The sequence below is a fragment of the Paramormyrops kingsleyae genome, chromosome 5 (genome assembly GCF_048594095.1).
Source record: "Paramormyrops kingsleyae isolate MSU_618 chromosome 5, PKINGS_0.4, whole genome shotgun sequence".
Taxonomy (NCBI): Eukaryota; Metazoa; Chordata; class Actinopteri; order Osteoglossiformes; family Mormyridae; genus Paramormyrops; species Paramormyrops kingsleyae.
In genome coordinates, this window is record NC_132801.1 from 2987726 (window position 1) to 3014542 (window position 26817).

Genomic DNA, 26817 nt, shown 5'->3' on the forward strand with positions numbered 1-26817 from the left:
TGGAGTTAAGGAACATTTATTGTTCAGTGTTTTAATACCCTCCTTTATACATTCCTTCATTAATCTCATATCGGCCATATGTATTTATCATATTGCCATTTATATCAGATCAAAAATAAAACTAAAAAACTTCACCCTAGAGGAATTACTCTACATCAGAATCAGTGCAAACAGCTAAGCGATGCTTAAAAAAAGGGACTCTATGTACATAACTTCTGACGTGGATGCAGCGGAGATCCGTCTGGGGGTTAAAAGGCCAAAATGGACAGTAAAATGAGCAGGGCGGGCGTCTGGCGGACAGTCTGAGCCAAGGGTGCCCCCCCCCCCCGGCCCAGAAACAGTGTCAACAGAAAGGCAGTGGATGAATGGGCTTCCTGGCAGGGGGGTGGCGGGCTCGTTGTGCGTGCAAGCGTGCTAAGATGTGTACTGTCTGGTACTGCTTGGGGCGGGACTGCAGGGCGGGGTGCGAGGCTTAGGGTTTCCGGGGAGAAGGGGGTCATCAGTCCATGGGGGGGGGGGGGGGGGGGACGAAAGGCAGCCTGGCGGCTCTGGGTGGGCCAGGCGTCTCTCTGGATAAAACCGTTTCCTGTTATACTGCTCACTATCGTGTGGCGTCATGGAGTTGAAAGGTGGAGGTTGTCAGGGGTCAGTGTAGAGGTCAAAGGTTCACCATACCAGGGAATAGGAACAAAATAAATTAAGCTTCAATGAGGTCGGGCTGCAGGGGGCGCCACCTTATGGCACTGTGTCTCCAAGTCGTTTCTGATCAGCTCATCCCAGGGGAGTTACCGGCCCGGCCCTGTCTCCGGCTCCGGCCCTGTCTCCGGTTCCGGCCCTGTCTCCGGCTCCGGCCCCCTGTCAGCAGTCGGATATCTCGGAACAGGTGTTGGAGTCGTTGGGCAGCTTCCTCCGCTGTCGCACTGACTTTTCTTCGTCCTAAACACAAAAAATACGCCACCTACTGACAACCGTGTGCAACTGTCTCCTTATGAAACTCAGTGTAAACAGTCCTGCTGGCATGAGGGAATGTCAGAGTCGGCGTGCCGCTCTGAGAGGGAACGGGCACCACAGGACCCTGCGTTTACCGTGTGGAAAACCCCGTTTGGCCCCCAATCCCCGGGGGACTGGTCCTCGGCTTCTTCTGCCTCCTCTTCCTCCTCCTCGTCTTCCTCCCGCACCGTGTCAATGCCGTCCTCCTCAAACTCAGTCAGGCAGTCAGACTCCTCCGCTGAGGGGAGGGGCAGCAATGGAGGAGGTCACATCACATCAGAGAAGCTAAAATGGCTGCCACCCCCCTGCCCCCCCTAATATAATGATGTCTGTTTCACTGGCACCCCTGAGGTCAGAGTGGGTGTGATGACAGCTGGAGTGAAGAAGCTGGTTTGATTGTCAGTGAGTGATCTGGGCTGACTGGGTTCTGACCGGGTTCGGGCCGGGTTTGGACCGGGTTCGGACCGGGTTCGGCTCACCCTCGGCGGACACGTAGCTTTGCACCGGCTCGATTCGGGACACGATCTCAGCCAGGTCGGTGAAGTCCGCCCCGGGACATGTGCAGGTCTGAGGGAGGGGTCAGAGAGAGTGCTCAGCGGGGCGTGCTCACGGGCATACACCAGGAGATGGGGTTACGCTGGGGGGGGGGGCGGGGGGAGGTTACTCACATCCGCCTTCTTGCCGTCATTGTAGTCAGCAGAGCGATGGTCTTTCAGCATGTTGTTGATGATGTCACCCCGAGCCCAGCCGGAGAACAAGACTTTACCGTGCTGCAGGCCGACATCCTGAGGGGGGGTGGGGGAGAGAGAGAAAGAGAGCGGGGAGAGAGGGAGGGGAGAGAGAGGTAGTGGGTGAAAGGTAAGACAGGAGAGGGAGGGAGAAAAGGATTTGAAAGGGAGGGAAAGGGAGAGAGAGACTGATAAATAAGAATTTACTCCAGTTTAATGCTGATGTTTCCAGTTACATGTGACACCAACTGTGCCTATTTCACAGAGAAGTCAAGAGTCCGTCCAAAGTATAAAGACTTTACATTTGTCTGCAGTTACAGGGAGGAGATGCCCGAGATCATTACAGTGTCAGGACTGCGGTTAATGCAGGGGGGGTCAGACACAGAAAAGGAGACGCTGAGGAGAGGGCAGGGGGGAGCGCCGAGTGCCTCCACACTCACATGGATCTCGTCGAACTTGCCGAAGTCCATGGTCTTGAAGCGGTCGATGGGCGGCCGGATGTACTCACAGTAAGAGCTCTTCTTCACCAGCTCCAGCTGGCGCACGCACGACACGTACGCCAGGCGCGACTGGATCTCCGCCATGTCCGGGACCTAGGGGGCGCCACCACCGAGCCGGTCACTGGGAGTCAGTCAGCGTTTGCATGCGTGCTTATCTACGGATTCTGGTCCACAGGAACCTCAGACAGTCCTGCTAGTCGTCAGATCAGGATATGGGACACGAAACCATCCAATGTGGGTTTGCCATTTAGGCAAAAAAAGTATCTGAACATGCTCAACTTGGCCAACATGCAAAGAAAGTTCTAGTTTCTTCTGGTCGTCATTATTTACAGACACGCATCCATGGTAACTGTACCCATGACGCCTCATGAGGTCACCGCAGGGGACGCCGACAGCCCACCTTGACTTTCTCGGCCCAGGGGTTGATGCGTTTCCAGAGAAGCCACCAGCCGGACAGGCAGTCGCCATAGTTGCACAGATCGGTCTCATCCTGGCTGCCCACATCAATGGCGATGACCGTCTTGGCGCCCACGCTGCGGGCGATGTCGGCTGGGGACGTCGGGGCAGAGAGACGGATACAGCAGCCGGCGGGGCGAGCGGAGCAGCGCGTCACGGCGCAGGTTCCAGAGCACAACACTTTGGCTTCATGCGACACATCAACTGCTCTCACATGCACACGCACAGCCGGGGAAGGACCCGGACATTCGGACCTCAGTTCAAGGTTTTAAACTACAAAAAACCGCCTTTCAAATTTAAGATGAACTGATTCTGTTTTGAGACGTTATCTGCCAGTGCAATAAGAAATGTGTACTTGGTATTTTTTCCTAAAATAAGACAATATGCTGAAATGCAAGTAAGATGCCAGTTTATTTATTAATGAAATTAGAATTTTGACTCAATATAATTTTAATTTTTTGCAGTGTGCCACTTTAAGCGTTACTCTTTGGCCCAATTCCAGGGCTACATAGACATGACTCTGGGAGGACGTTCCTGCAAGCACAGTTAGAGATCCAACGATCTTCTCAAATAACTGGCTGGATTGACTTGCCTGAAGCCTAGACTTGGACTGAGGATCCTCCTGGGCCTTTGCTGTGTGATGTCAGACCGGGGCCCTGGGGGGGCAGTCGAGAAGACGCTCGGCGATGCAGAGCCGTTAAACAGGCTTGCCCCCCCCAGGTGCCGGTACAGTCCGTAATGTGAGAGGAGTTACTCTGCCATGTTAAACATGCCAGGAAGTTATGAAACCAAAATGTCTTCCTACGAAACATCACAGAACACTACATCTGGGGGGGGGGGACACAGACAGACACTGACATTTGGGTAGAAGAGGCTCTATCAGACACAGGTATACTCCACTGGACCACAGCTCCCAGTTCCTCAGCTACTGCATTTACACAGGTGTGCAATTCCTGCAACCACAGCAGAGGGTAGAGCAGACCCTAATCTTAATAGCCAGTGAGCATGTGCCACTGGTGTTTGGTCCAGTGATGGTGGACTTGGGAGTATATCCGGTCAAACAGTCGGGTTTCATCAGAGCAGTTCCGTAAAGTACACAGATGCTGTCCCAAGCAAGCGCGTGATTAGCCACTTGATTAGGTTCAGCATGCCCAGCTGACCATTTGTAACCTTCCAACTGGAATAATGTGCACAAGCCCCTCCCAGATACATTTAAATTTAGTTTGCTAAAGGTTCCGGGCCCATTGCATTCTGGGTGCCCAATCGGACATCAGATATCTCTGATGTGGAAGAATAGCACATTCATCTCCAGTTGTAAGACCTCAAAACATAAAGGTGCGGAGATGTGGTGATGTGGCTTCAGCCCATCGGCAGGGCTGCTCGACACCAATCGCCAGGCCTGTGTCGCGCTCACAGTGTGAATATAAAACGGCCTTCATGGGCAGCCCCCTGGTATCAACAATCTCAGGGTCGACAGGACATCTCAAACGACGCCCAGACAAAACAAAATGGAACACGTGGGCGGGAATAATCTGTCGCATGTTTAAAACGACGTCTCAGTTAATCACTGAAAATCAATTAATATTTGACACAGATTTTCTTAACAGAGAGAAATCTGTATCATAATCAGAGGCAGAAATTTTTTTATCACAGGATGGAGTTTACAACATCCTAAACTCCTATTGGTGGGAGTATGTCAGGTGACATGTCTGCCAGCCAATCATTACACAGACCCTTATTAGATTCACACTGTAATACAAACTGTAGTAGTCAGACTCTCAAGATTCACAGCACAAAAAACCTTAATACCTACCTATGTGCCAAGTGGGGCTCAGGGGACCCAAAATGGCCTCCCCCTCGCACCCCCGGCAGACAGGTGGGCGGCTCTACTTGCCTGGGAGGTTGTTAGTGTACCCTCCATCCATGAGCAAGTCGCCGTCTTTGGGGTCACACAGGGGAGGCAGGTACCCGGACAGGGTCATGCTCGCCCTGACATAGCGCCACAGAGAGCCTGGCACACACCGGGGGGTGGGGGGAGGGGGAGGAAGTGAGTGGGGGGGGGCTCCATAAGGACCCGGCAGCGTCAGAAGAACACACCACGAGCCGCTGACAGGACCTGTCACACCGTGCCCCTCTGTGACACTGTGCATTCTCCCTCCCCCTCCACACTGGCTGCATGTGTGTGTCTGTATCTGTGTGTGTGTGTGTAACGTCGATCAAAGCCAGGGTGCGGGGGGTGGGGGTCACAGAGAGGTTGGGCTGCGAGTAGCAGGGAGTCTCAGTCGACCTCCAAATCCCATCGCATGGACCTTCTGCCATGTGTGACAGTCACAGCCACAGCCAAGCGCTGACGTCCAGATGAGAATGAGGGCAGTAGGCTTCGGGTCGCGTGGCTACAAGTTCAAAGCCAAACTCAAGAGTGTTTAGAAGCCAGGCGACCCACCGTCACCGGGACAGAGGGTCTCGGCCGACTGGGTCTGGAGATCTGACCGGCAGCTTGGGGCAGATGGCTGCCCCTTGCCTGCAGTACCGGTGCTGACCAGGAGGAGGAGACAGGGCACAACATGGATTGGAAGGAGAAAGCAAAGCTTCAGTGGACATGGGGGGGAGTGGGGGGTGGGCTGGTGAGTGATTTCACAATCTGTGTGTGATTTTCAGGGTGGGAGGGTGTCTCTGAGCACTAAAGTAGAGAGCCTGCTAGGTAGGATCCAGAACACACACTCTGTGCCTTGAGTTACAGGAATATATACACACAAGCGGCCGCACTTTTGTGCGTATTCATATGAGCGATAGGATCAAAGCCGGCGGGAGCATCACGGAGACCGAGCGGATTACAGAGCGGGGCGGCAGAGTCCAGGCAGGAAACTCGGCAATACAGACACACCTGATACTGCAGCGGAGACCAAATGCTGGGAAATACAATCTGGCCCATGCAGAACGAGGCCACCAGAGAGCCGGGACCCGTGACAATGAAAATAAACGCAGGAATGCTAATGCTAACCTGTACCTCAAGCTCACAGAAAGACTGAAAAAACTAATCCCGTCTGCTTTTCGTTGCCGTCGCTATACCCCACAGATCAGTTCACCTGACCCCTTACTACTTCTTATCCACAGTGACCGGATCCCCAGAGGCGCCGATCCACGTGTTCACAGTCTGCCAGCTTCGCTAACGGAGACCGCGGGGCTCGGGAACTACAGCCGGAAGCTCGTGAAGGTGGTGCGGGAAGCGAGCCAGCAGGCCGTCGGTCTCGGGATGGAGTACGGCAGGCTGAAGACGAACGTCACAACGAGAGACAGAGAGAAGCAGCACAGGGCCCGTGCAGCACACGGGGGATAGTGTCTATACACACTTATCCGCATTCACTACACATATATCTACGTGTAAATACACGGGTGGAGACACTCACGGAGATCGGACACCTACCGATGGACCCAGAGATGGAGATTGGAGGGCAGAAACCAAATCAGGATAGGGTCATGCGGGGTCGGGGGGTGCAGGGGTGCGTACCTGCATGAGATGGGGTCAGGCCAAACTGAGTCAAGTTAGGGGGTGGGGTGGCTGCCAATCATCAGTGTTTGAGTCCAAATGGTGGGCCGGGGGGGGGGGGGGGGTGCATTTGCCCCACCCTCACTTGACTACCCACATTCACTGCATCTTACTTTTCCTTCCATGCCATGGGCTCCCAACGTCTGACTGGTTGGAGGGGGGGGGGGGGGGGGGTTAATACCAAAAACAACTGGTGGGGGGTGGGGGCGTCGGAGGTGGTGTAAGAGGTGGGGTTTGGGGGTGGAGGGGGGTGGCACAGCTCTGACCTGGGACATTGTTTACATAGCAGCCATCCACAAGCAGGTGGCCGTCTTTGGGGTCGCAGAGTGGCGGTAAGTAAGGGGTGTAGGAGGCACTCGCTCTAACATAGCGCCAGACACAGCCTGTCGGGTGGAGATGGACACGCAATCAGAATGAACCCCCCCACCCAGTGAGAGACAGAGCAGCGGAGGAAGAGAAAACGGAGAGACAGTGTGCGGGTGAGAGGGCATATCTAACAGAGATCAGCGGCCCTGATCTCGCCTCGGCGCGATGGTGTGGGCTAGCGGCGGAAAGGACGCTCAGCCCATACAGCCAAGATCCAGCAGGCAGGACCGAAACAGCACAGCGAAAACAGACACACTTCTGCCGCAAAAAAAGCAGCTGTGAGATTAGAGTGACAGGCCGGCGTGTGAGTGTGCAGTATGCAGTGTGCAGTATGCAGTATGCAGTATGCAGTATGCAGAAATAACAGCCGTCGTGTACAAAAATACTCGTCTTTTTGCGTAAACAGCTGGGTGTCACCAGCAATCAGAAGAACCTCTCATGTTATGTTCAGTGTAGCTTAATAATGTTTCATCTATGTGTATTTTGTGTTTTTATGAAAACATAATACAGTACCTGCCTTTCAAATGGAACAGAGCAGAAAACAGAAGCTAAACAGAACAGAAGAAAATGCTAACAGACTAAGACGCTGCGGCATCAGCGTCCAGGAAGGTGCTGAAGGTGACACCATGTCCCTTTAGGTCTCGCGTTCCGTCGACCGCAGGCGTCACACTGTCAGCGGGAGGAAGCAGCAATCCTGTGGCTGACAGGCACTCGACGGGCCAACAAAGCCACTCTGCGGCCCTGCCATCCCGCCAAGGCAGCTGCCTCCAACCTTCTGGAAGTCACACCCCTTCTAAGCAAGCAAAGCATTCTGGGTAAAATGTAACCCATTACCTAAATATTAAACGGGGCTCATAAATTTGACTATAAATGCACTGGTACTAACTGGTACAGTCCCCAGCCTGCACATGATCAGAGGTAACCCATCCACAGCCTCTGCAAGAGTCGCACAACAGAGAATAACACTTGCAAAGGTTAATAAGACTGACCTTTTCCTCTCCTCTGACTGCCTCTCCAGCCAGAACAGATTTTGTCATGTGATTTCTGGTTTGTGTCAGGATTAGCGTTAGCCGTGTTAGGAAGCTGCACGGGTGAGTGGACTGATTTTTGGTGGGTGGGGGGGGCTATTATGCGAGATGCTCTACAGCGCCCTCTAATGGACACACAGACACAGGTTACTACCATCACTACCACGCTACGCCCAGGCAGAGGAAGGGGCGGGGAACCATACAGCCAAAGTAGGTGCTAGCCAATACACACTAGGGGGCGGGGCTTAGCAAAACATACAACCAGTGGGTGCAGAGCTTAGTGCAGGCCAATAACAGCCAGCAGCTAAAAGCGGCTGGACAAATAAGAGCCACCAGCCAAAAGCGGCTGGAGTTGAGCCTACAAGACCATCTAGCTAAGGACCAGTACTAAAAGCCAGAGAGATGACACATACCTGGGGGCTCCGTAGGTTACACACATCGAAGCTGGAATGAGCCGCTCTGAAACGGACTAACAAACTCCTGTCCAGAATCGTGTGTGTTTGGGTTGGAATAACGAGACAGAGCAGAGCTGCAGGCTAAATTCACCAAAGGCTGGGACCTGCGGGGGTCAGCAGGGTGGAATGTTCTGGATCCTACGATTCACTCAGAGGCAGGACCTGGGAGAGCACTGATGCTGTTTGCCGGGCAGACACTAGAGGGCAGTGCTAGTAGATTTGAAGGCATGACTTTATGTTGTGTCATTATGATTTTTACTGTCAACATGTGAAAAAGACCATATTACAGACTTGGACACATCCAACATGGTTTATAGGAAGAGAGGAGGAAGAGAGAGGAAAAGAAAGAGAAAGATGGAGATTTTTTCCAGAGATGAGTTATAGGTGGCATGGAATGAGAGGTGACAGGGGGTGTTAGGACTGGGTCACAGCAGCCCACACAGCCCAGCTCTGATTGGCTGGCTGCCATCAGCTTTTTGCATGAAGGGACTCCACCGACAAATCCAAAGCAAGGGTGCCATGGCGATGTCGTAATGGCATGATCATGTGACCACACTCTGATTAGGCAGTCGCATAGGTGAGCTGCGTGGGGGCCGCGGGACCCCGGATGGAAACCCAAGGAGCCCATGCAGGAGAGGAAGGAGAGACAGGGGAGGCCCAGCTGCCCGTCCTCGCTACGGTTAGCAAGATGCTAATGGGTCAGAGCGGGTCTGCTGCTAACTATGATGACAGGTTACAAAAGCAGTCAGTGTGTGTGTGTGTGTGTGTGTGTGTGTGTGTGATGTATGTATCTGTGCACAAGCTTGTACATCTCTGTTTTGGAGACACCGTAATGAGGTCATTCACCTCCTATAATGTTATTCTTTTGTTCATTTCACAACTACTCACTTCAGCAGAAAACCTCCTTAATCAAAGTAAAACATGAAAAACGCAAAAGCCGTACAAACACTGCCGGCTTTTACCGGAAAGGTACCACTCTCCCAGAAGGTGAACCTTCCGGCACGCCAACGTCGGCGAGATCGCTCGCAGTGTGCCTCGGGGGGCCCGCGGGTGGCTGTCACTCACCGTCCTTGTGCACGCGCATGGCTGAGGCCGTGATGTCCGTGGTCACGTTGAAGTAGGGCAGCCACAAGTCCTGGAGCAGGCCAGAGGGCAGTGTGAGTGTTGGTGGGGGGCAGGACAAACACGATGCAGGTTACACCCAAAAACAGGACACAGGTCCCTATCACTTAAACAACAGAGACTGTGTCTTTGGCCAGAAGAACTCTGACTTCCAAAACACTGGTGTTGTAGCAACGTAGTAAGTGGGCTGTGGAGGAGAAGCGCTACAGAAGCTCCCCCAGACCAGTGCACCTCCAGTGCACCTCTCCCTCGCGGCCTCACCTCCACCTGTTTGTCCTGGAAGACCTTGTAGATGCTGGTGTTGAAAGCAGAGCCTGAGAACATGGAGGTGATGGGGTAGGTGAGGTCCAGGACTGTCTTAAACACCGAATTCATGCCCTAGGTGGAGGAAGGGATGGAGGAGAGAGATCAGCACCAGACCAGCAGTTCTGAACTGGCTCAGGAGTTTCGAACCCGCCGAGTGGGGGATCAGAGGTGGGTGGGATGGGCCCTGCCCACCTTAGCCCATTCGCGCGCCCTCTGCTTGGTCCGCACTGCGCTGCGCTCCTCGGCGTACAGCGCACCGATGAACGAGCCGATGGAGGTGCCACCGACGATGTCGATAGGGATGCCCGCATCCTCCATGGCTTTGATCACGCCCACATGAGAGCAGCCCCTGTGACGGAGGAGACACACGTAAGCGTGTGCGTGTGCAGCGTGCAGCGTCCGGGCGGTCGTGCAAACGCGGGCTCACCTAGCCCCACCCCCTCCGAGGACCAGGGCGATGCTGTTCCCCGTCAAGACGCGGGCCAGGCGGGAGAAGTCACTGTGCCTGTCTGCCGTCTTCTCAAAGACCTTCTCGTAGACCTCCCTCTGTCACACACACACAAACACACACACACACACACACACAGGCGTGTCAGAGACCGCCCCTCCATCCAGTGTGGCATGTGCGTGTGTGCGTCCCGCATGGTACCCGCTTGGTAGGGCCGCGGCGGGAGAACACCCTGCGGGGGCACTTCAGGTGCAGGTGGCCCGAACACCAGCTGCGCATGTTGAGCCACTCCACCGTGCGACAGGGTCCCGGGCCGTCTTCGCGGTGCAACAGCACCAGCTGCTTCAGGGCTCGCACCGCCGTGTTCTCCAGCATCTGCTCCAGCTGCAGCGGGCAGGCAGACAGGCGCCAGCAGAGGGCGTGGCAGTTAGCGAACTGGGGGTAAGTTATCTGCTAAACTGAGCGAGAGGCTCCGCCCCCAAGGCCAGACAGAAATCAGCACTCTGCCCCGCCCCACCCACCTGGGCTACCCCTCCAGGCATGGCCCGGCCACCTGCCCCACCCACCTGGGCTACCCCTCCTGGCATGGCCTGGCCACCTGCCCCACCCACCTGGGCTACCCCTCCAGGCATGGCCCGGCCACCTGCCCCACCCACCTGGGCTACCACTCCTGGCTTGGCCTGGCCACCTGCCCCACCCATCCCTGCCACACCCTCCCAGCTAGCCTTGCCCACTGGCTCCGCCCCCTCCCCGGCCCACCCCACTGACCCGGTTGGTCCCTCCCTGACTCGCCCTGCCCACCTGGCCCAGCGCCGGCTCCTGGTCCCCCAGCCCCACGATGAGGATGCAGTCGGCCTGCCGGATACAGCGCTGGGTCCAGGGCGTCATGCTGTTGTCCGTCTGGTAGAGCACGATGCGGTGGATGTCCTCCTGCTGGGCCAGCCAGCCCGACAGGCGGTACTCATGGATGCTGGGGACCCCGGGGGGGCGGGGGGGGGGGGGGTGTCAGGTGACAGGTAACAAGAGGAGGGAGCTGGTGCAGAGGGAGAAATTCCAAGACTGAAAATACACCAGGCTGGCTGCGTGACTGACCTGTCCAGAGCTGATGCCCCCAGTCTCTCCCGGATGATGTCACTTGTTAGTAGCAGGGTGGGACCTGTAACCATGGAGACGGAAGTTATGATCCAGGCCTCCTAAATGAGAGCCAGTTTTATTTTTTCTGGCCATCTGACGCAGCACAAAAGGCATGGAGCATGCAGGAAAGGCTGCAGGCTGGGAGCGGGCCCAGTGGGTGGGGCGAGTGGGCGTGGCTAGTGGGCGGGGTGAGTGGGCGGGGCTAGTGGACGGGGTGAGTGGGCGGGGCTAGTGGGCGGGGCTAGTGGGCGTGGCTAGTGGGCAGGGTGCGTGGGCGGGGCCTACCAATGGCACTGAGCGCGTGGCTGAGCTCTAGGTTGAAGGCGTTCATCGGCACATCGTCACACACAGGCAGCACGGCCACCGTGGAGAGATTGCTGGCAGGGTTGGTGACGTCAGGGCTGGAGGCCATGCTGGACAGGCCCAGCGCCGACCCTGGGGGGGAAGGGGGGGTTACTGCGCTACCTGTGAAGGTTAATAGCTGTGAGTGGAGGCCGGAGGGGCTCACAGTTCCACAAGCACCCACCGGAGAAAGGGCCCCGGGTCTGCTGCAGGTTCCCAAGGATCTTCTGGCCCAGGAGGTGGATCAGCCTGGTGACCACCTAAGGCACAGGAGAAGCAGGCCACATGGGAAATGGTGACGCAGCACACAGAGTCACCCACAGACAGGCAGGCAGGCAGGCAGGCAGACAGACAGACAGACAGTCACCCACAGACAGGCAGACAGACAGGCAGAGTCACCCACAGACAGACAGACATACAGACACACACAGTCACGACAGCCCCCTCCAGCTGAGGCCCAACCCCTCCACCCCCCCAATGTTCCGGCACCCCCAACCCATGGCCCCAACCCATGGCCCCACCCCACCTGCGGGTATCTCTGCTTGATGTTATTCAGCGCCCCCAACCCATGGCCCCGCCCCCTGCGGGTATCTCCACCCCAGCTGCGGGTATCTCCACCCCAGCTGCGGGTATCTCCGCTTGATGTTATTCAGCGCCCCCAACCCATGGCCCCACCCCACCTGCGGGTATCTCTGCTTGATGTTATTCAGCGCCCCCAACCCATGGCCCCGCCCCCTGCGGGTATCTCTGCTTGATGTTATTCAGCGCCCCCAACCCATGGCCCCGCCCCCTGCGGGTATCTCCACCCCACCTGCGGGTATCATCTCCACCACAGCTGCGGGTATCTCCACCCCAGCTGCGGGTATCTCCACCCCAGCTGCGGGTATCTCCACCCCAGCTGCGGGTATCTCCGCTTGATGTTATTCAGCACCCCCAACCCATGGCCCCGCCCCCTGCGGGTATCTCCACCCCACCTGCGGGTATCTCCACCCCACCTGCGGGTATCTCCGCTTGATGTTATTCAGCGCCCCCAACCCATGGCCCCACCCCACCTGCGGGTATCTCCGCCCCACCTGCGGGTATCTCCGCTTGATGTTATTCAGCGCCCCCTCTGGCAGCTTCACCAGCTCCGTGTCCCGCACCGCGTGCACCGTCGTGGCTCGAGGCTGGTGCGTCAGCGCCTCCACCTGGCAGAGCAAAGACACACACGGGCCGGTGACGGATACGTCGGCCTCCCCAAGACCACGCCTCCTCCCCGCCCCCCTGGGCACCACTCACCACCCCGATGAGGTCCCCGCGGCCGTACTCTCCCACCAGCTCCTTCTTCCCGTTGGCCTTGCGGATGACGGATCGCAGGCGGCCGTTCAGGACGATGTAGGTGCAGTCAGACTGGTCGTCTTGCCTGGGGGGAGGTGATGGTTCATGTGTGAGGGGGAGTGGGAAGCCGGAGTGTTTATGGAGTGGCCAGCCACCAAACTGAGGCGGGGCCGCAGAGCAGTCCTCCAACCTGTAGAGGGCGCGCCCCGCTTCCACCGCCATCCAGTCGATGGCGAAGTCCATCTGCCTCACGAAGGGGGACATGCGTATGGCCACGGTGTGGGCGGCACTCAGGACCACGCTGGGCTGCTCCCGCATGATCCTGTAGGGGGCGACATGGAGTGCGGCTCTTAGTGGGCCAGGAGGGCCGTTTCCATTTGTGTCCCGCAGGGCTGTGTGATGGGGGTGTGACACACGTTAGCCCCGCCCATCAGCCTGTGCCAACTGGCCCTACTGACAGCTAAACCCAGCGCTCCATTTATCCAAAGTGGAACAGACACAGGAAATCATCACATGGGTGGGGGGGGGGGGGGGGGGCGGGGCACCTTCACTGCTTAACTGGCACTTTTGTTTACCCGCCCTCCCATCCCAAGATGCAGTGCGGGAGTATCTGCCAACCTTTGCGTAGGGCTGAGTGGTGTACCAACTTACGTGGTACATCCATATATTCCCAAATGACATAAAGGATGCAACAAGAACATTTACACTGATATACCGTAAATGCACATTAAGAGTGTAGGACTTTCAAGTCATATTGTGTTAAGTGATTATTATGTTCATTTCTTTAGCAGACATTCTTATCCAAAGCATACATTTTTCGAGAAAGCAGCATCAGAAACAGTGGTGGAGCAACAGTGAGATCACTGCCCAACCTGGGATTCAAACCTGTGACCGTCTGATACCAGACATGGCCTCACAACCCACTGAGCCACACACCACTCGACCTGAGATTCAAACCTGTGACCGTCTGATACCAGACATGGCCTCCCAACCCACTGAGCCACACACCACTCGACCTGGGATTCAAACCTGTGACCGTCTGATACCAGACATGGCCTCCCAATCCACTGAGCCACACACTGCCCAACCTGGGATTCAAACCTGTGACCGTCTGATACCAGACATGGCCTCCCAACCCACTGAGCCACACACCACTCGACCTGGGATTCAAACCTGTGACCGTCTGATACCAGACATGGCCTCCCAATCCACTGAGCCACACACTGCCCAACCTGGGATTCAAACCTGTGACCGTCTGATACCAGATATGGCCTCCCAACCGACTGAGCCACGCACTGCCCGACCTGGGATTCAAACCTGCGACCGTCTGATACCAGATATGGCCTCCCAAACCACTGAGTCACGCACTGCCCGACCTGGGATTCAAACCTGCGACTGTCTGATACCAGACATGGCTTCCCAACCCACTGAGCCACACACTGCCCAACAGCTTTTTGAGTGCATTAACACACACAGTGTTTTGATGCCCAGATGATATAATAGTATGAGCAATGACTCTTAATAGAGGCCTATGCTGTTCCTTCCTGACTGTACACAACGCGGGAGCTTCAGTCACAACATCGCAGAGAATCCCAGAATTCAAAGCTACAGTCAAAACATTCAGTCTCATGGGGAAGCCTTATGGAGGGGAAGGGCAAGGAAACATTGTTACTGGGTTCATTTCATTTTTTTTTTAATTAGCTGACAAATCAGAGGAGAGAACTATCACAATCTGCTGTATTTATTTTATTTTATTAAGACCTAATACCTTAAAATTAGGAGCTTTCCAGTGTTGGTTCTTTTTTTGAGCCATTTGCCAAACAGGTGTTTATGTTTAGACAGAGACACTCACTCGTAGAAGTCGGACTTGGAGATCTTGAGGAAGGTGCAGTCTCGGACAGCCTTGATGGTGAAGATGAGGGGCTCCCCTGTAAGCACGGCCAGCTGGCCAACCATCTCACCCGGCTGCGTCACAAACAGGCACACGTCTTCCAGCTTGTCGATCATGCGCTGGTACACGTGCAGGCAGCCCGACAGCACAAAGTGCAGGCTCACGTCCTGGGAGGTGGGGGGGGGACCAGGAGGCCGTTAGACAGGGGGCGGGGAGATAGGGTTAGGGGGAGGGGCACTGGCGAGATGGGAGGGGACAGTGGGCGGGGCATTGATACAGTAGGGTGAATGGTGGGCGGGGCACTGATGCAGTGGGAGGAACAAAGAGTGGGCCACTGTATTGTGTGTGTGTGGGGGGGGGGCACTGATGTATGATTAGGCCGATTTGAGAAGAGACACAAACAGACAGTACATATAATCTAACACCCTTGTGCTGACGCAGGAAAAATGCACGATATAGGTCAGAGTGCAGGCGAGATGGAGAGAGAGATAGTGAGGGAACAGGGGTGAGAGTGAGTGAGTGAGACGGAAGGCGAGATGGAGGAGGGGCAGCGTGAGAGACAGAGAGATGGGGAAGTGGCCGTAAGCGAGAGAAGAAGTGACCTCAGAGACTGAGAAGCAGCTTGAAAGAAGCGCAGGACCTACCTGGTCGCCCTGGCGAGCGAGAACTGCTCCGGCCTTGGCGTAGTGCTGCGACACCCGTCCGCTCAGCAGTGCGGGGTCCTGAGAGAGAGGGGGCGCTAGTGAGGGAAACGCAGCAAGCCCCCGGCTCTCAGCCAGTAGAGAAAGATCTCGCTAATGATACATCTGACGCTTTTGTGGCAGCTCGGTTTTGCATGCAGCTCAAACGTTTGCATCTTCTTAACCTTGATGATGGACCATCGTTTTAACGAGCAGTGCACTGACATATTGGAATTTATCTTCATGCATTTACTTTTAGCCCAGACTGCCTTAAACCCGCAAAGTTATCTGGCTAAGCAAGGAACGCTGCTTTGCGGAACAGGCCCCAAGGACCTGTCGCCATCTCTAATGTCGCTTCTCATGTTCCTCTTTATGTTCCTGTGATGACATTCTCTGTTATTTCACTGAGAGAGTCACATCCTTCCCTTCATTTCTGCTTCCTATAATTTTTTAGATGGATAATACTTGATTTTCTTCCAGCTTAGAGTCATCTTAGACACTTCCTGGTGTCTCTTGACAATATTCTTACTCTTATCAAGTGCATGAAACCATCATCTTGCTTGCTGGAAGTTCTCCATCATCCCTGTTTTTACAAGTGCTATTTGGCACCAATCTGGTCTCCATGATAAACTGCAGAAGCATGCTGTTGTGGTGCCAGAAAAACTAACCTCGACCCCCCCGATTAAAAAAATTCAGCCCAATCTCCAATCTCTTTTAGGAAAGGGGGTAGAATCACAATTGACAGACTTGCTCAGTCATGAAATTTTTCACGTTTTCCAGTCTGGTTTCAGAAAACGACATTCCACAGAAACAGCACATCTTCTGACGGCGGCTGAAGCAGGGAAGGAGTCGGCTGTTGTACTTTTACACCGCACAGCTTTTGATACTATTGAACACATGATTTTAATCAACAGGCTCCACCATAGCATAGGCATCACACAGACACAGACACACACACACAGCCCTGGCTTACAAATTACCCGGCAGACCAGACTTTCTGAGCATATGTCAGCCCCTGTACCCCTGTCATGTGCAGTGCCGCCAGGATCTGTTCTTGGACCAGTTTTATTTTACTTTATACTCTACTTAAGGGATGCTGCGAGATCCAATACTTTGGTACCAAGTCAATGCCAAAATTCTGCAAACATGCCGGTACCAGTTTTTCAACAGTACCATAGATACTGGGGATGTAACTCTGTCAGACCTGACAGGAACAGGACAAACACCTACAAGTGATCTAGTCCCGCTCTGAAGTACCCCCTCCCCATTTAAAAATACCCAAAATAAAGTGCTTAATGCTCTTGAACCACTTGCACTAAATTCACAAACATGGCCCGGTTCAAATCGTGAGTCACGAAATGGTAACAGATTGCAAACAGGTTCATAAAAGTGTTACTTAAAAGGATAAAGAAAAATACTTTTACTGTGAAACATTTTGCGCAACCTGACGACCATCCGGATGTTTTTCTAAGCTACTGACTCAGGTTACATATGTCTTTAAGGTCCTTGTGCCTGCTGATGCGACGGCTTCGTCACCTTCGATGTTCCTGTGGCCCACGGCTCACCTCGATATTCATGAGCTTCTGGATCTCCTTCTGGGCCTCCTCAAAAAGCGATCCGGAGCCCCGACTGGGCAGCAACTCCTCCGGGCTCTCCTCCTCAGGGTACAGGTACACCCCCGACGGGACCTCCTCCACCGTCACCGACTTTCTTTCCCGCTGCTCCTGCCCCACCAGCTGGGGGGACACACACACTCGCTCATGACCATACTCCATTGACCACCCCCCCCCCCCCCGTTAAGTCAGAAATAACCATGACCCCCTCCGTTAAACATAACCAGGCCCTTTATCATTTTCCTATATCTACTGCCCATTGCAGAAGTTTGCAACCCCAGCTAATAACAGCTACTGGGAATACTGGTCTATGTTGGACCTTGCATGGATCAGCAACCTAACCCAACATCACCAAACTGACCATCTGAGGTGCTTAACCAGGTGATACTAAATCACAAGCCATCATGTAACCCTACAGACCTTTGCCTCCACATCTCCAGCCATCCCCCACCCTGCCCCACCCCCTTCCTCCCTACGCCCCTCCCATCACCACCCCCTCCACCCATACACCTCCCACCTATCCCCACTGTACTCTGCCCCCTCATCTCCACCCCGCCCCTGTCTCCGGTGCCTTGCCCCCTTCCCCACCCGCGTGAAGGCGTGAGCGGCAGGGGCCCCCTCCTCAGCGGACACGGAGATGCGGCCCCTCTCATACGCCATGTCGAAGTCCGACCGCACTCCACTCTTCTGCATGCCTGGGGGGCGGGGCCAAAGTGAGAGCCAATCAGACACAGACATACCAGGGACATTCCTGACACTTTAATGCTGATGGTCTGTAAGAGCTGCTGTTTGGCGTGGGACTCACCTGCGATGTCCACGGGCATGGACACGGCCCGGCTCAGCATGGGAGGAACCCCGTCCTTGCCTGGCTCCGCCCCTGTGAACCGCCGGAATGCCAGTCAGGCCTACAGCAGGGTTATTCTAATCACGGTCCGAGCCCTGCTGGTTTTCCAGCCTTCCTTTACCTGTGAGCCAGGTGTGGAGCCTCTGACCAATCAGAATCAGTAAGTTAGTTAGTTATTAAACTAACTACCTGGGAGAATTTAAAACAAGGCCTGGATTTGGAATCGAGGTCCAGATTTGAAGAACCCTGGCCTACAGCATGCTCCTGTCGCAGGCTGACTAGGCCAACAGCACAGAGAATACAATAACTCTCACTGCCACCCCCACCGGCTCTGTGAGAAACAGAACAAACCCCCAGGCTAAGAGGGCCCGCCCCCCCAGGCTCAAAGGGCCCGCCCCCTGTTCACAGGCTCAGAGGGCCCGCCCCCTGTTCACAGGCTCAGAGGGCCCGCCCCCTGTTCACAGGCTCAGAGGGCCCGCCCCCTGTTCACAGGCTCAGAGGGCCCGCCCCCTGTTCACAGCCTCAGAGGGCCCGCCCCCTGTTCACAGGCTCCACCCACTGCTCAGTGGGCACCAGCAAGCAGCTGCTTATTAATGTGTCATTAATCTTATGGTAGGATTCCTGATCATTAGATGTTCAGCCATAATCCCTATTAGAGGCCGTAAGACCCTGGATTCTGAGCCAGACCATGGAAGGGCAGAGCAAGGGGGGCTGCGGATTCATGTTCATATGGGGGTACTGGTGGTACTGGGGCACAGCTGTATGGTTCTGGAAGTAGCTCCCCAGAAGAGTCTCCATTAGGTTAGTGGGGCACATGGCACCCCCTAGGAGACAGGAGATGGGGGGGGGGGCACAGCAACTGAAAGGTTAATTTAACTGGGACTTTTCAAGATAGAAAACATCCTGAATTTTCCTGGGGACAAGTGGTGACAAAAAAGAACCCGCTCAGCTCATTGTGACCCCCGCGGGGGGGTGCTCTCGGCCCCCGGTGACCGCCCCCCCCTCCCGCCTCACCTGCTCCCTCCAGCTTGGCCACGGCATCACGGGGCTCCTCAACCATGCTGCAAAACCTCCTGCTGTGCCGGACGGGGCTGGTCCTGGACGGGTGGGGGGAGGCAGACGGCAGACGCAGGGGCTGCATTTCCTGGGGGGGGGGGGGGGCACAGAGATGCTCAAAACGGGATCCCACTGCTGCAGATTTATACATGAACCTGCTGACCCCTGCTGGACTCACATGGCTGAAGAGCTCATTGGTCAGACCCAGGTAGTTGTGCAGAGCCAAGACTGTGACCCTCTGGAGACGCACCATGATGATCTGGGGTGGGGGGGGGGCACAGGTGAGAATCCATCATACAGACACACACACACAGACAGACCAGCGGCAGTGGCCCCCACCTGCACCACCCGCACCAGGCTCTCGGGGTACTTTTCGAAGATGGAGAGGAAGGCCTCGACGGGCAGCCGCAACACGGTGGACACCTCGGCCGCTCGTGCCGACATGGTGCGGTACGGCTTCTGGTGACCCTGTGCCGGAGTGGAGCGGTTAGAGGACATGGGGGGGAGGGGGGGTTCAAAGGTTATGGCTTCAGGGCTCCACCACTCAGCCTCCCACCCAGCAGCCAATGACAGTGCTTGCTCCGCCACTCAGTTTCCCACCCAGCAGCCAATGGCAGCGCTCGCTCCGCTAATTAGCCTCCCACCCAGTAGCCAATGGCAGCGCTCGCTCCGCTATTTAGCCTCGCTCCCACCGTGCTCGAGGTGGGTGTGGGGGAAGCGAGGCACCATGTGATGATAAGCCAGGCACTCACAGTGATGACGTCCAAGATGCTGAGCAGACTGTGCACACTGTCGCCCGGAAACACCTCCTTCACCACACTCTCCTTACCGTCCTGCACAAGGAAACAGCGCCAGACGTCACTGCATGGCCCGGACTTGCACAACAGTGACTCACTGAAGCCAGTGTGCTTGTGAGAGTCACACAGAAGCGCAGGACAGCTCTCCTGGGACCCCGTGTCCCCCCTGCCCCCGTCCCCACCTTTCGGATTAAAGCAGCCCCTTCCTGGCCCATATTCGCCCCCCGAGATGCACCCACCTGGCTGGTGAGGCAGAGCTCCAGCTTGCCATCCTGCACCACATAGATGCTATTGTCCGGCTGCCCGGGACGGAACACATACTCCCCCTGCTGGAACTGCAGGAATACCATGTGCTTGCAGAGCTCCAGGAAAAGTGGCTTCTCAAAGTGGCCCAGCACCCTGAGCACAGGGAGGGTGGGGTGTCACCGGCGAAGGACGCATCGGGTGCACAGGACAAGTCGCCGCGGACGGACCCCCCTCCACCGACATACCGTACATTCTTCAGCATGTAGAGCACCTCCGAGGGCAGATGGGAATTGGCCACGTCAAACTCAGTCAGGTCGGCCTCCAGAACGGACGGGGGGGGCTCCTTCATCTGCAGGGTGGGCACCTCCTTCTTAAAGCGCAGGATTCTGGGGGGGTAGAGGTGCCAGTAGGATATCATTAATGTCATTAAAGGGGTGGGCGGCCGGTCACATGATGTGAAGGGAGGTGCCAGCAGGCCACAAACTTTTTGGCAATGTTGAGCATCTTCTGCTTCTTCTTAAGGCGGGGCCGGGAGGAGGAGGTGGTGCCCACCAGAGACGAGGTAGACTGGGACACCTGGGGGTGGGGGAGAGGCATTGTGAAAAGGGGCGTGGCCTGGCGCTCAGGTTCCACACACAACTCCCGCGGCCCTCACCTTGCGCATGATCTTGCGTCCGTAGAACATGACTTTGTCCCTCTTGCGAAATCTGTACTTTGGGGCCTCCTGAGCTTGAAGATCTGGAGAAGAGGGAAGGAAGGAGGGTAAGAAGAGAGTGACACTGTCACCCTGGGGGGAGCTGGTACACACGAGGGAGGCGCACACTCACTGCGGAGCTGGATCCTGCGGAGGACAAGGAAGATGAGGACGGCGATGAGGACGACAGCAACGCCGGCACCAATCACGATCCCCACCATCTGTTCATCAAGGACATGGGGGATGACAGATCAACGGGACACTGTCATCAACAGGACAGGTCCAAACAAATTTGTGTGGTTAATAGTTTATAAGGTTATGAGTCATTGGTACTTTATAGGTCACGTGAGCTCCCACTGCCCGTGTGTTTATATGCATACACAAACATACACACATATAAGCACACATGCACATGCACACATGGTCACACACAGACACACACCCGCTCTCTTCCACACAGACAGACAGACAGACAGACAGACAGACAGAGTGGATGTAAACACTGACCATGCTGGTTTGAAGCTGATCTTCCACAAAAGCCTTGAGGTTGAGCAGCCCTTCCTGCTGACAGACACACAGGTCACGATCCCACGATTCACCCGTGAGTCACACGTCTCACCACCTACACACACGGCTGGACCCCCGGACGGCACCGGTGGGCTTCGGAAAGCACATCGGAGTAGAGGGGCGAGGCGGAACGTGTGGTGTGTGTGTGTGTGTGTGCGTGCGTGCGCGTGAACAGACCCATCTCTATCAGACTACTTGCAGACAACCTTAGTGGAAGGACACACACACACACATACACACATACACACACACACACAACACACATACACACACACATACACACACAACATACACACACCACACACATACACACACCACACACACACACACACAACACACACACACACAACACACACACACACACACAACACACACACACACACACACACATACACACACACACACACACATACACACACACACACACACATACAACACACACATACAACACACACATACACACACACATACACACACACATATATACATAGAACATGCAGTATAGGAGGTGAGGAGCTGAGGACAGACAGGCACACGCACAAACACAGACACACAATGTAGCAGGAGAACAGCTCAGGATGGACAGACAGACAGACACACACACGAAACACACAGTGTAGGAGGTGATGAGCTCAGGGGAGACAGACAGACAGACAGGCAGGCAGAGAGGCAGGCAGACAGACAGACAGGCAGACAGGCAGATACAGGCAGGTAGACAGACAGGCAGACAGACAGGCAGTCAGATAGGCAGACAGACAGGCAGATACAGACAGACAGGCAGACAGACAGGCAAAGACACCCAGGAGAACACCTGCCACGCAGCCATCATGTGGCCAATCCGATCTCATGGTCGAAACAGCTGCTGAGGCCACACCCACCCCAAGGGCACCGGCCAATAAGCATCTTTCAGGGGCTCTTTGTCTGTGGGCATCGGGTGCCCTCCATAGGGAATAAGAGGCTGGGGGCACAGGAGTCCAGCTGCTGTACCCTTGGAAGGGGGGGGGCTCACCTCGGTGGGGTCCGACTCCTGTTCCGATGTGCTCTGTCCCATTCTGACTCCGCCTCCTCACAGGGCAGGTCCATCAACAGCCACTGGAAAGAATGGGAGCCAAGCGTGATGCTATGGACATACACAGGAAAAGAGGGACACACAGGGCCACACAGACACAGGGACACACAGACACAGGGACAGAGAGACACACAGGGACAGAGAGACACAGAGAGACACACAGGGACACACGGACACGCAGACACAAGAACAGAGAGACACAGAGAGACACACAGGGACACACAGACACAGGGACACACAGACACAGGGACAGAGAGACACACAGGGACAGAGAGACACAGAGAGACACACGGACACGCAGACACAGGAACAGGGAGACACAGAGAGACACACAGGGACACACAGACACGCAGACACAGGAACAGAGAGACACAGAGAGACACACAGGGACACAGGAACAGAGAGACACACAGGGACACACAGACACTGGGACACATAGACACAGGAAAAGAGGGACACACAGACACCGGGACACACAGACACAGGGACACACAGACACAGGAACAGGGAGACACACAGACACACACAGACACAGGGACACATAGACACAGGAACAGAGGGACACACAGACACTGGGACACACAGACACACACGGACACACAGGGACACACACAGACACAGGGACACACACAGAGGGGCCATACACACACCCATAAGAGACACACACAGACAGAAACACACACAGTTCATATATTCCTATTTAATTTGGGGACTCTCCATTAATTTCTGTGGGAAAAACTCTAATCCCAACATGACTCCCTAAGCCCCTACCCATCCCTAACCTTTACCATAAGTAACCAAACAAAATACGAGTCTTTTGGCATTTCTACTTTTTTTGACTGGGGTCACAGGTTTTTATAAAATTGAGGTTTATATTGGGGGGCTGGATATAGGTCTCCGGTGACACATAACAGGCACGGAGCCTGCAGGAAGGGGCAGAGACACGGCCGGAAAGCTGCCTCCGCTAACAGCCCCGCGGGATCAGGGGCCGGGACTGGGGAGCATCTGCGCGCTTGCAGCAAGGGGGCGCCGTAGAGTCTCTCTGTGGGGTCCATCCCTTTCCTGCCCAGGTCCCCCTTCTCACACAAAGAAATCCAAAGCAGCTCGGTCCCACTGTCTGTCCCAGCGTGTCTCTCTCCCTCGTGCTCTTCCTTTCCCATCTGTTCTCCGGAAAATCCACAGAGGCAGAGAGTTTTCTGGGTAGCAGCCACACTTAACCTCATCCCTAGAGCGCAGCCCCCTCACACACAGACACACACACAAAGGAGACAGGCCCTCCTCTGCTCTATCGTTAATCACATCAGAGCCCATTCTTATTTGTCCATGCGAGGACAAACACCCTAACACGTAATCACATGTGCTAACTGCTTCTGGCCCGGGGAGGTCTGATGGCAGCTGATTTCCGGTTGGCTGAAGTTCAAAGCATTCACTGATTTATTTGTCATTCATCCTTCATCATATTCCCTCTGTCATCATTTCCAGCAACGGAATCCTCCTGGTAAATTTCTGAAGTGCCAGCGATGAATTCTCTGATTACCACACGCTTATGGGCTACGACCACACGCACCCCCCCCCCCCCCCAACCACACACACACACACACACACACACACACCCCACCCCCACGTGGGCGGGGCAGGGTTTGGCCCCACTCTCTATCCCTCTCACCAGGAAAACAATCACAGTTAAGTCCCACCCACAACAGAAACTATGAATACCTTCCAGCACTGAATATATGGGAAATGTGCCACTCAAATTAAAAACACACAAGAAAACCCCGGAAATCTAAACCAGCAGCGTCCTGGTAGCCATTTAAGCCTTAGTCATCATACCTGGGTTTTTAGACAAAAACACTGTAAGGAAAACTTGCAAAGCGTTAATGGCCATCTACTGTTTCTCATTGTTTGGGAAATGCTTGGATAAGTGAGTTGGATTATGCTTGGCTTTTAAACCATTCACTCCCCCACACATCACCCCCCCCACAACGAACAATACCCCAGTGTCCCAACCCACAGGGAGAAATGCAGCAGCCGTCAGGCCCCAGAGGGACGGCAGAGTCACCGACCAGGGCCTGATCTCTGCACCTTCAGGAAGAATCGTCCTTCTCTGGGCCTGACCCTGGATACCTAATCTGCCAACTGCGCACATAAACATTAAAAAGTTTGCCTATATTCTTCTTTAGCATGGTATTACGTGGACAGTTCTCTGGTTAAAGGTACTGTACCATGGGAGAAGGAAGTTCAGGAGTTCAGCAAACTGACTAACAATTTTAACACTTAATTTCCAGAATACTCTGCATGAGAATAAATAAAGTACATTCATCCATCTATATTTCCACGGCCACGAAACCCCGGAAATTGACTCAGACTGTCCAAAGGTGGAGAAACTGCAGCCGCGTCGAGTCGCAATAAAACGCGGTCGAACTGCGTTTCGACATCTGGCACAATAATTTCATAATCAGCAGGATCCTACCAGGCAGATTACATAGCAGACACGCACATTCGCTTTAAAGGCGGCACACCGACCGCAAACGCCCGCAAATGTTACTGATGCGAGGGGAACTGGGCGCCGCACAGTCACCCAGCGCGTCGACGCAGATAAACAGGAGATCGCAGTGCGGAGGCGCCGGATGCCCTCTTTAAATCATCCCTTAAACGATCCACCATGGGCCATTTCCCATCTCTAAACGCCAGGTGTGAGTTTCGGGATATCACAGAGGGTGATCGCCATCAGCTCTCATCCGTTCCTCGGCACCGTGCGCACATGTTTTGCGCGATCGCCGCCATCTCCGCCGCTGCTGCTGTTGTTGTTGTGACCTGGGTGCTCCGGTTATACATCGCCTGCCCCGAAGCTGCATCCCAGGACGCAGGACGCCCCGCTGGCTACGCGGTTCATTATACCAGCATCAGTAGATCAAAAATCAGTCAGCGAGGCAGCACACAAGAAACCGCTTCACGGACCCATCTTCCCCATGCATGCCCTTTCTGTGTAGCCTTACTCATTTTAAATGACGTTTATTAGCTATGCACCGATTAAGTTGGACCCTACCTGGGTACTGCTCCCGTCAATCTCTCCTGTCAAACAGCGCCGACACCGGAAGCACCCTTTCAAAAGAAGCCCCACCCACTTCGCAGGGATCGCCAATCACAGACCGGAAGCGTCGAGCATTCAGCCCCTCCCATCGGCGGCTTTATCCAATCGCGCTGCAGATCCGCAGTAGGGGCCTGAACCGCAAGTCTTGATTGGCGGCTTTTCCTCGTGAATGACCGTGACCCCAGCCAGTGTGCGGGGAAATAAACAAAATCCGCAGCGTTGTAATACTGCATTCTAAGCAAAGTTTGTTTAATCCAGTGTCTAAACCGATAGGTAGGTATTTATTTGCCAGCTTGACACGTAGCTCCCACAATTGCAGTAACATTTTATTAGAGTAATATTGTATAAATATTGAAATGATGTTAAATGCCCTGTAGTTTGAATTTGCCCTTGAGATCTCTGCAGGATACACTTTCCGTGCATGTCCATAAGACGTTTCATGTTAAAACCAGTAGATATGACATAGAGATAGAGCCAGTAGATATGATTGGATACTTTCAGCCCTGCCTGAATGCATGAGCACTATGCGCTAGACCAGTGCTTCTCAGGCTGTAAAGGAACATCAGATTGCAGTGAATGAAAATGGACAGAACTGTGTGTGTGTGTGAGTGTGTGTGTGTGTGTGTGTGTGAGACAACTATATGTGGGATTAAGGTTAGAATGCTCCTTTACTCACATAAAAACATAAAAGATGGACTTCAGAGTGCTAGAGATGAGACTAAAATTAGATTTGAGGGTGCAAGGGATAGTGTATCATGGGGCCAGGTAGGGGGTGGGATTTTACAGCACAGAAGAATCCTAACAAGGGAGGAGAATAATATCTTCCTGTCCTGTGGACACCTTTACTGGACATCAATGAAATCTCCACTGTAAATACAAAAACAATGAAATGAAAATGCTGGAGAGGTGTTTTCAAAGTCTTGCAGAGCAAACGTAAGTGAAAGCAGCCATTTTTGCTCCTGGGGCTGCGGAGGCTCTACCACAGCCTGGAGGACAACACAGAGAAAGCAGGAAGAAGCTTCTGCCCTCAGGTCGTCTGCATGCTGAGTGAGGATCCTACAGCCAGCTGGCCGCTTCACCCCAGGCACTTTACACCACTATATACCATCGTATTACATCTGCATGCTGAGTGAGGATCCTACAGCCAGCTGGCCGCTTCACGCCAGGCACTTTACACCACTATATACCATCGTATTACATCTGCAAGCTGAGTGAGGATCCTACAGCCAGCTGGCCGCTTCACCCCAGGCACTTTACACCACTATATACCATCGTATTACATCTGCATGCTGAGTGAGGATCCTACAGCCAGCTGGCCGCTTCACCCCAGGCACTTTACACCACTATATACCATCGTATTACATCTGCATGCTGAGTGAGTATCCTACAGCCAGCTGGCCGCTTCACGCCAGGCACTTTACACCACTATATACCATCGTATTACATCTGCAAGCTGAGTGAGGATCCTACAGCCAGCTGGCCGCTTCACGCCAGGCACTTTACACCACTATATACCATCGTATTACATCT

The 26817-nt window shown here is 54.5% G+C and overlaps 1 protein-coding gene across 8 annotated transcripts; it reads right to left on the reverse strand.

Annotated features, from left to right (window-relative positions):
- pnpla6 (patatin-like phospholipase domain containing 6) lies at window positions 1–25315 on the reverse strand. 8 transcript variants are annotated; one of them, XM_023794177.2, is made up of 36 exons: window positions 25243–25315; window positions 22137–22219; window positions 21068–21121; window positions 20694–20781; window positions 20522–20604; window positions 20351–20442; window positions 20112–20252; window positions 19860–20019; window positions 19576–19656; window positions 19163–19291; window positions 19002–19082; window positions 18782–18911; window positions 17729–17800; window positions 17512–17618; window positions 16876–17046; window positions 15275–15352; window positions 14592–14797; window positions 12930–13061; window positions 12701–12824; window positions 12496–12609; window positions 11607–11682; window positions 11366–11515; window positions 11039–11102; window positions 10748–10916; window positions 10148–10330; window positions 9926–10044; window positions 9691–9847; window positions 9454–9570; window positions 9136–9205; window positions 4569–4685; window positions 2619–2767; window positions 2159–2311; window positions 1659–1775; window positions 1470–1557; window positions 1086–1228; window positions 1–936 (listed from the first exon to the last, which is right to left on the reverse strand). In XM_023794177.2, the coding sequence occupies exons 2-36, from the start codon at window positions 22176–22178 to the stop codon at window positions 859–861; spliced, it is 4035 nt and encodes a 1344-aa protein (XP_023649945.1). In that variant the 5' UTR covers window positions 22179–22219; window positions 25243–25315; the 3' UTR covers window positions 1–858. The 8 variants fall into 8 exon arrangements, with proteins under 8 accessions (XP_023649945.1, XP_023649946.1, XP_072567971.1 ...); XM_023794178.2 differs by lacking the exon at window positions 4569–4685 and adding an exon at window positions 6488–6604; XM_072711870.1 differs by lacking the exon at window positions 25243–25315 and adding an exon at window positions 24694–25210.
- Window positions 25316–26817: the final 1502 nt, after the last annotated feature.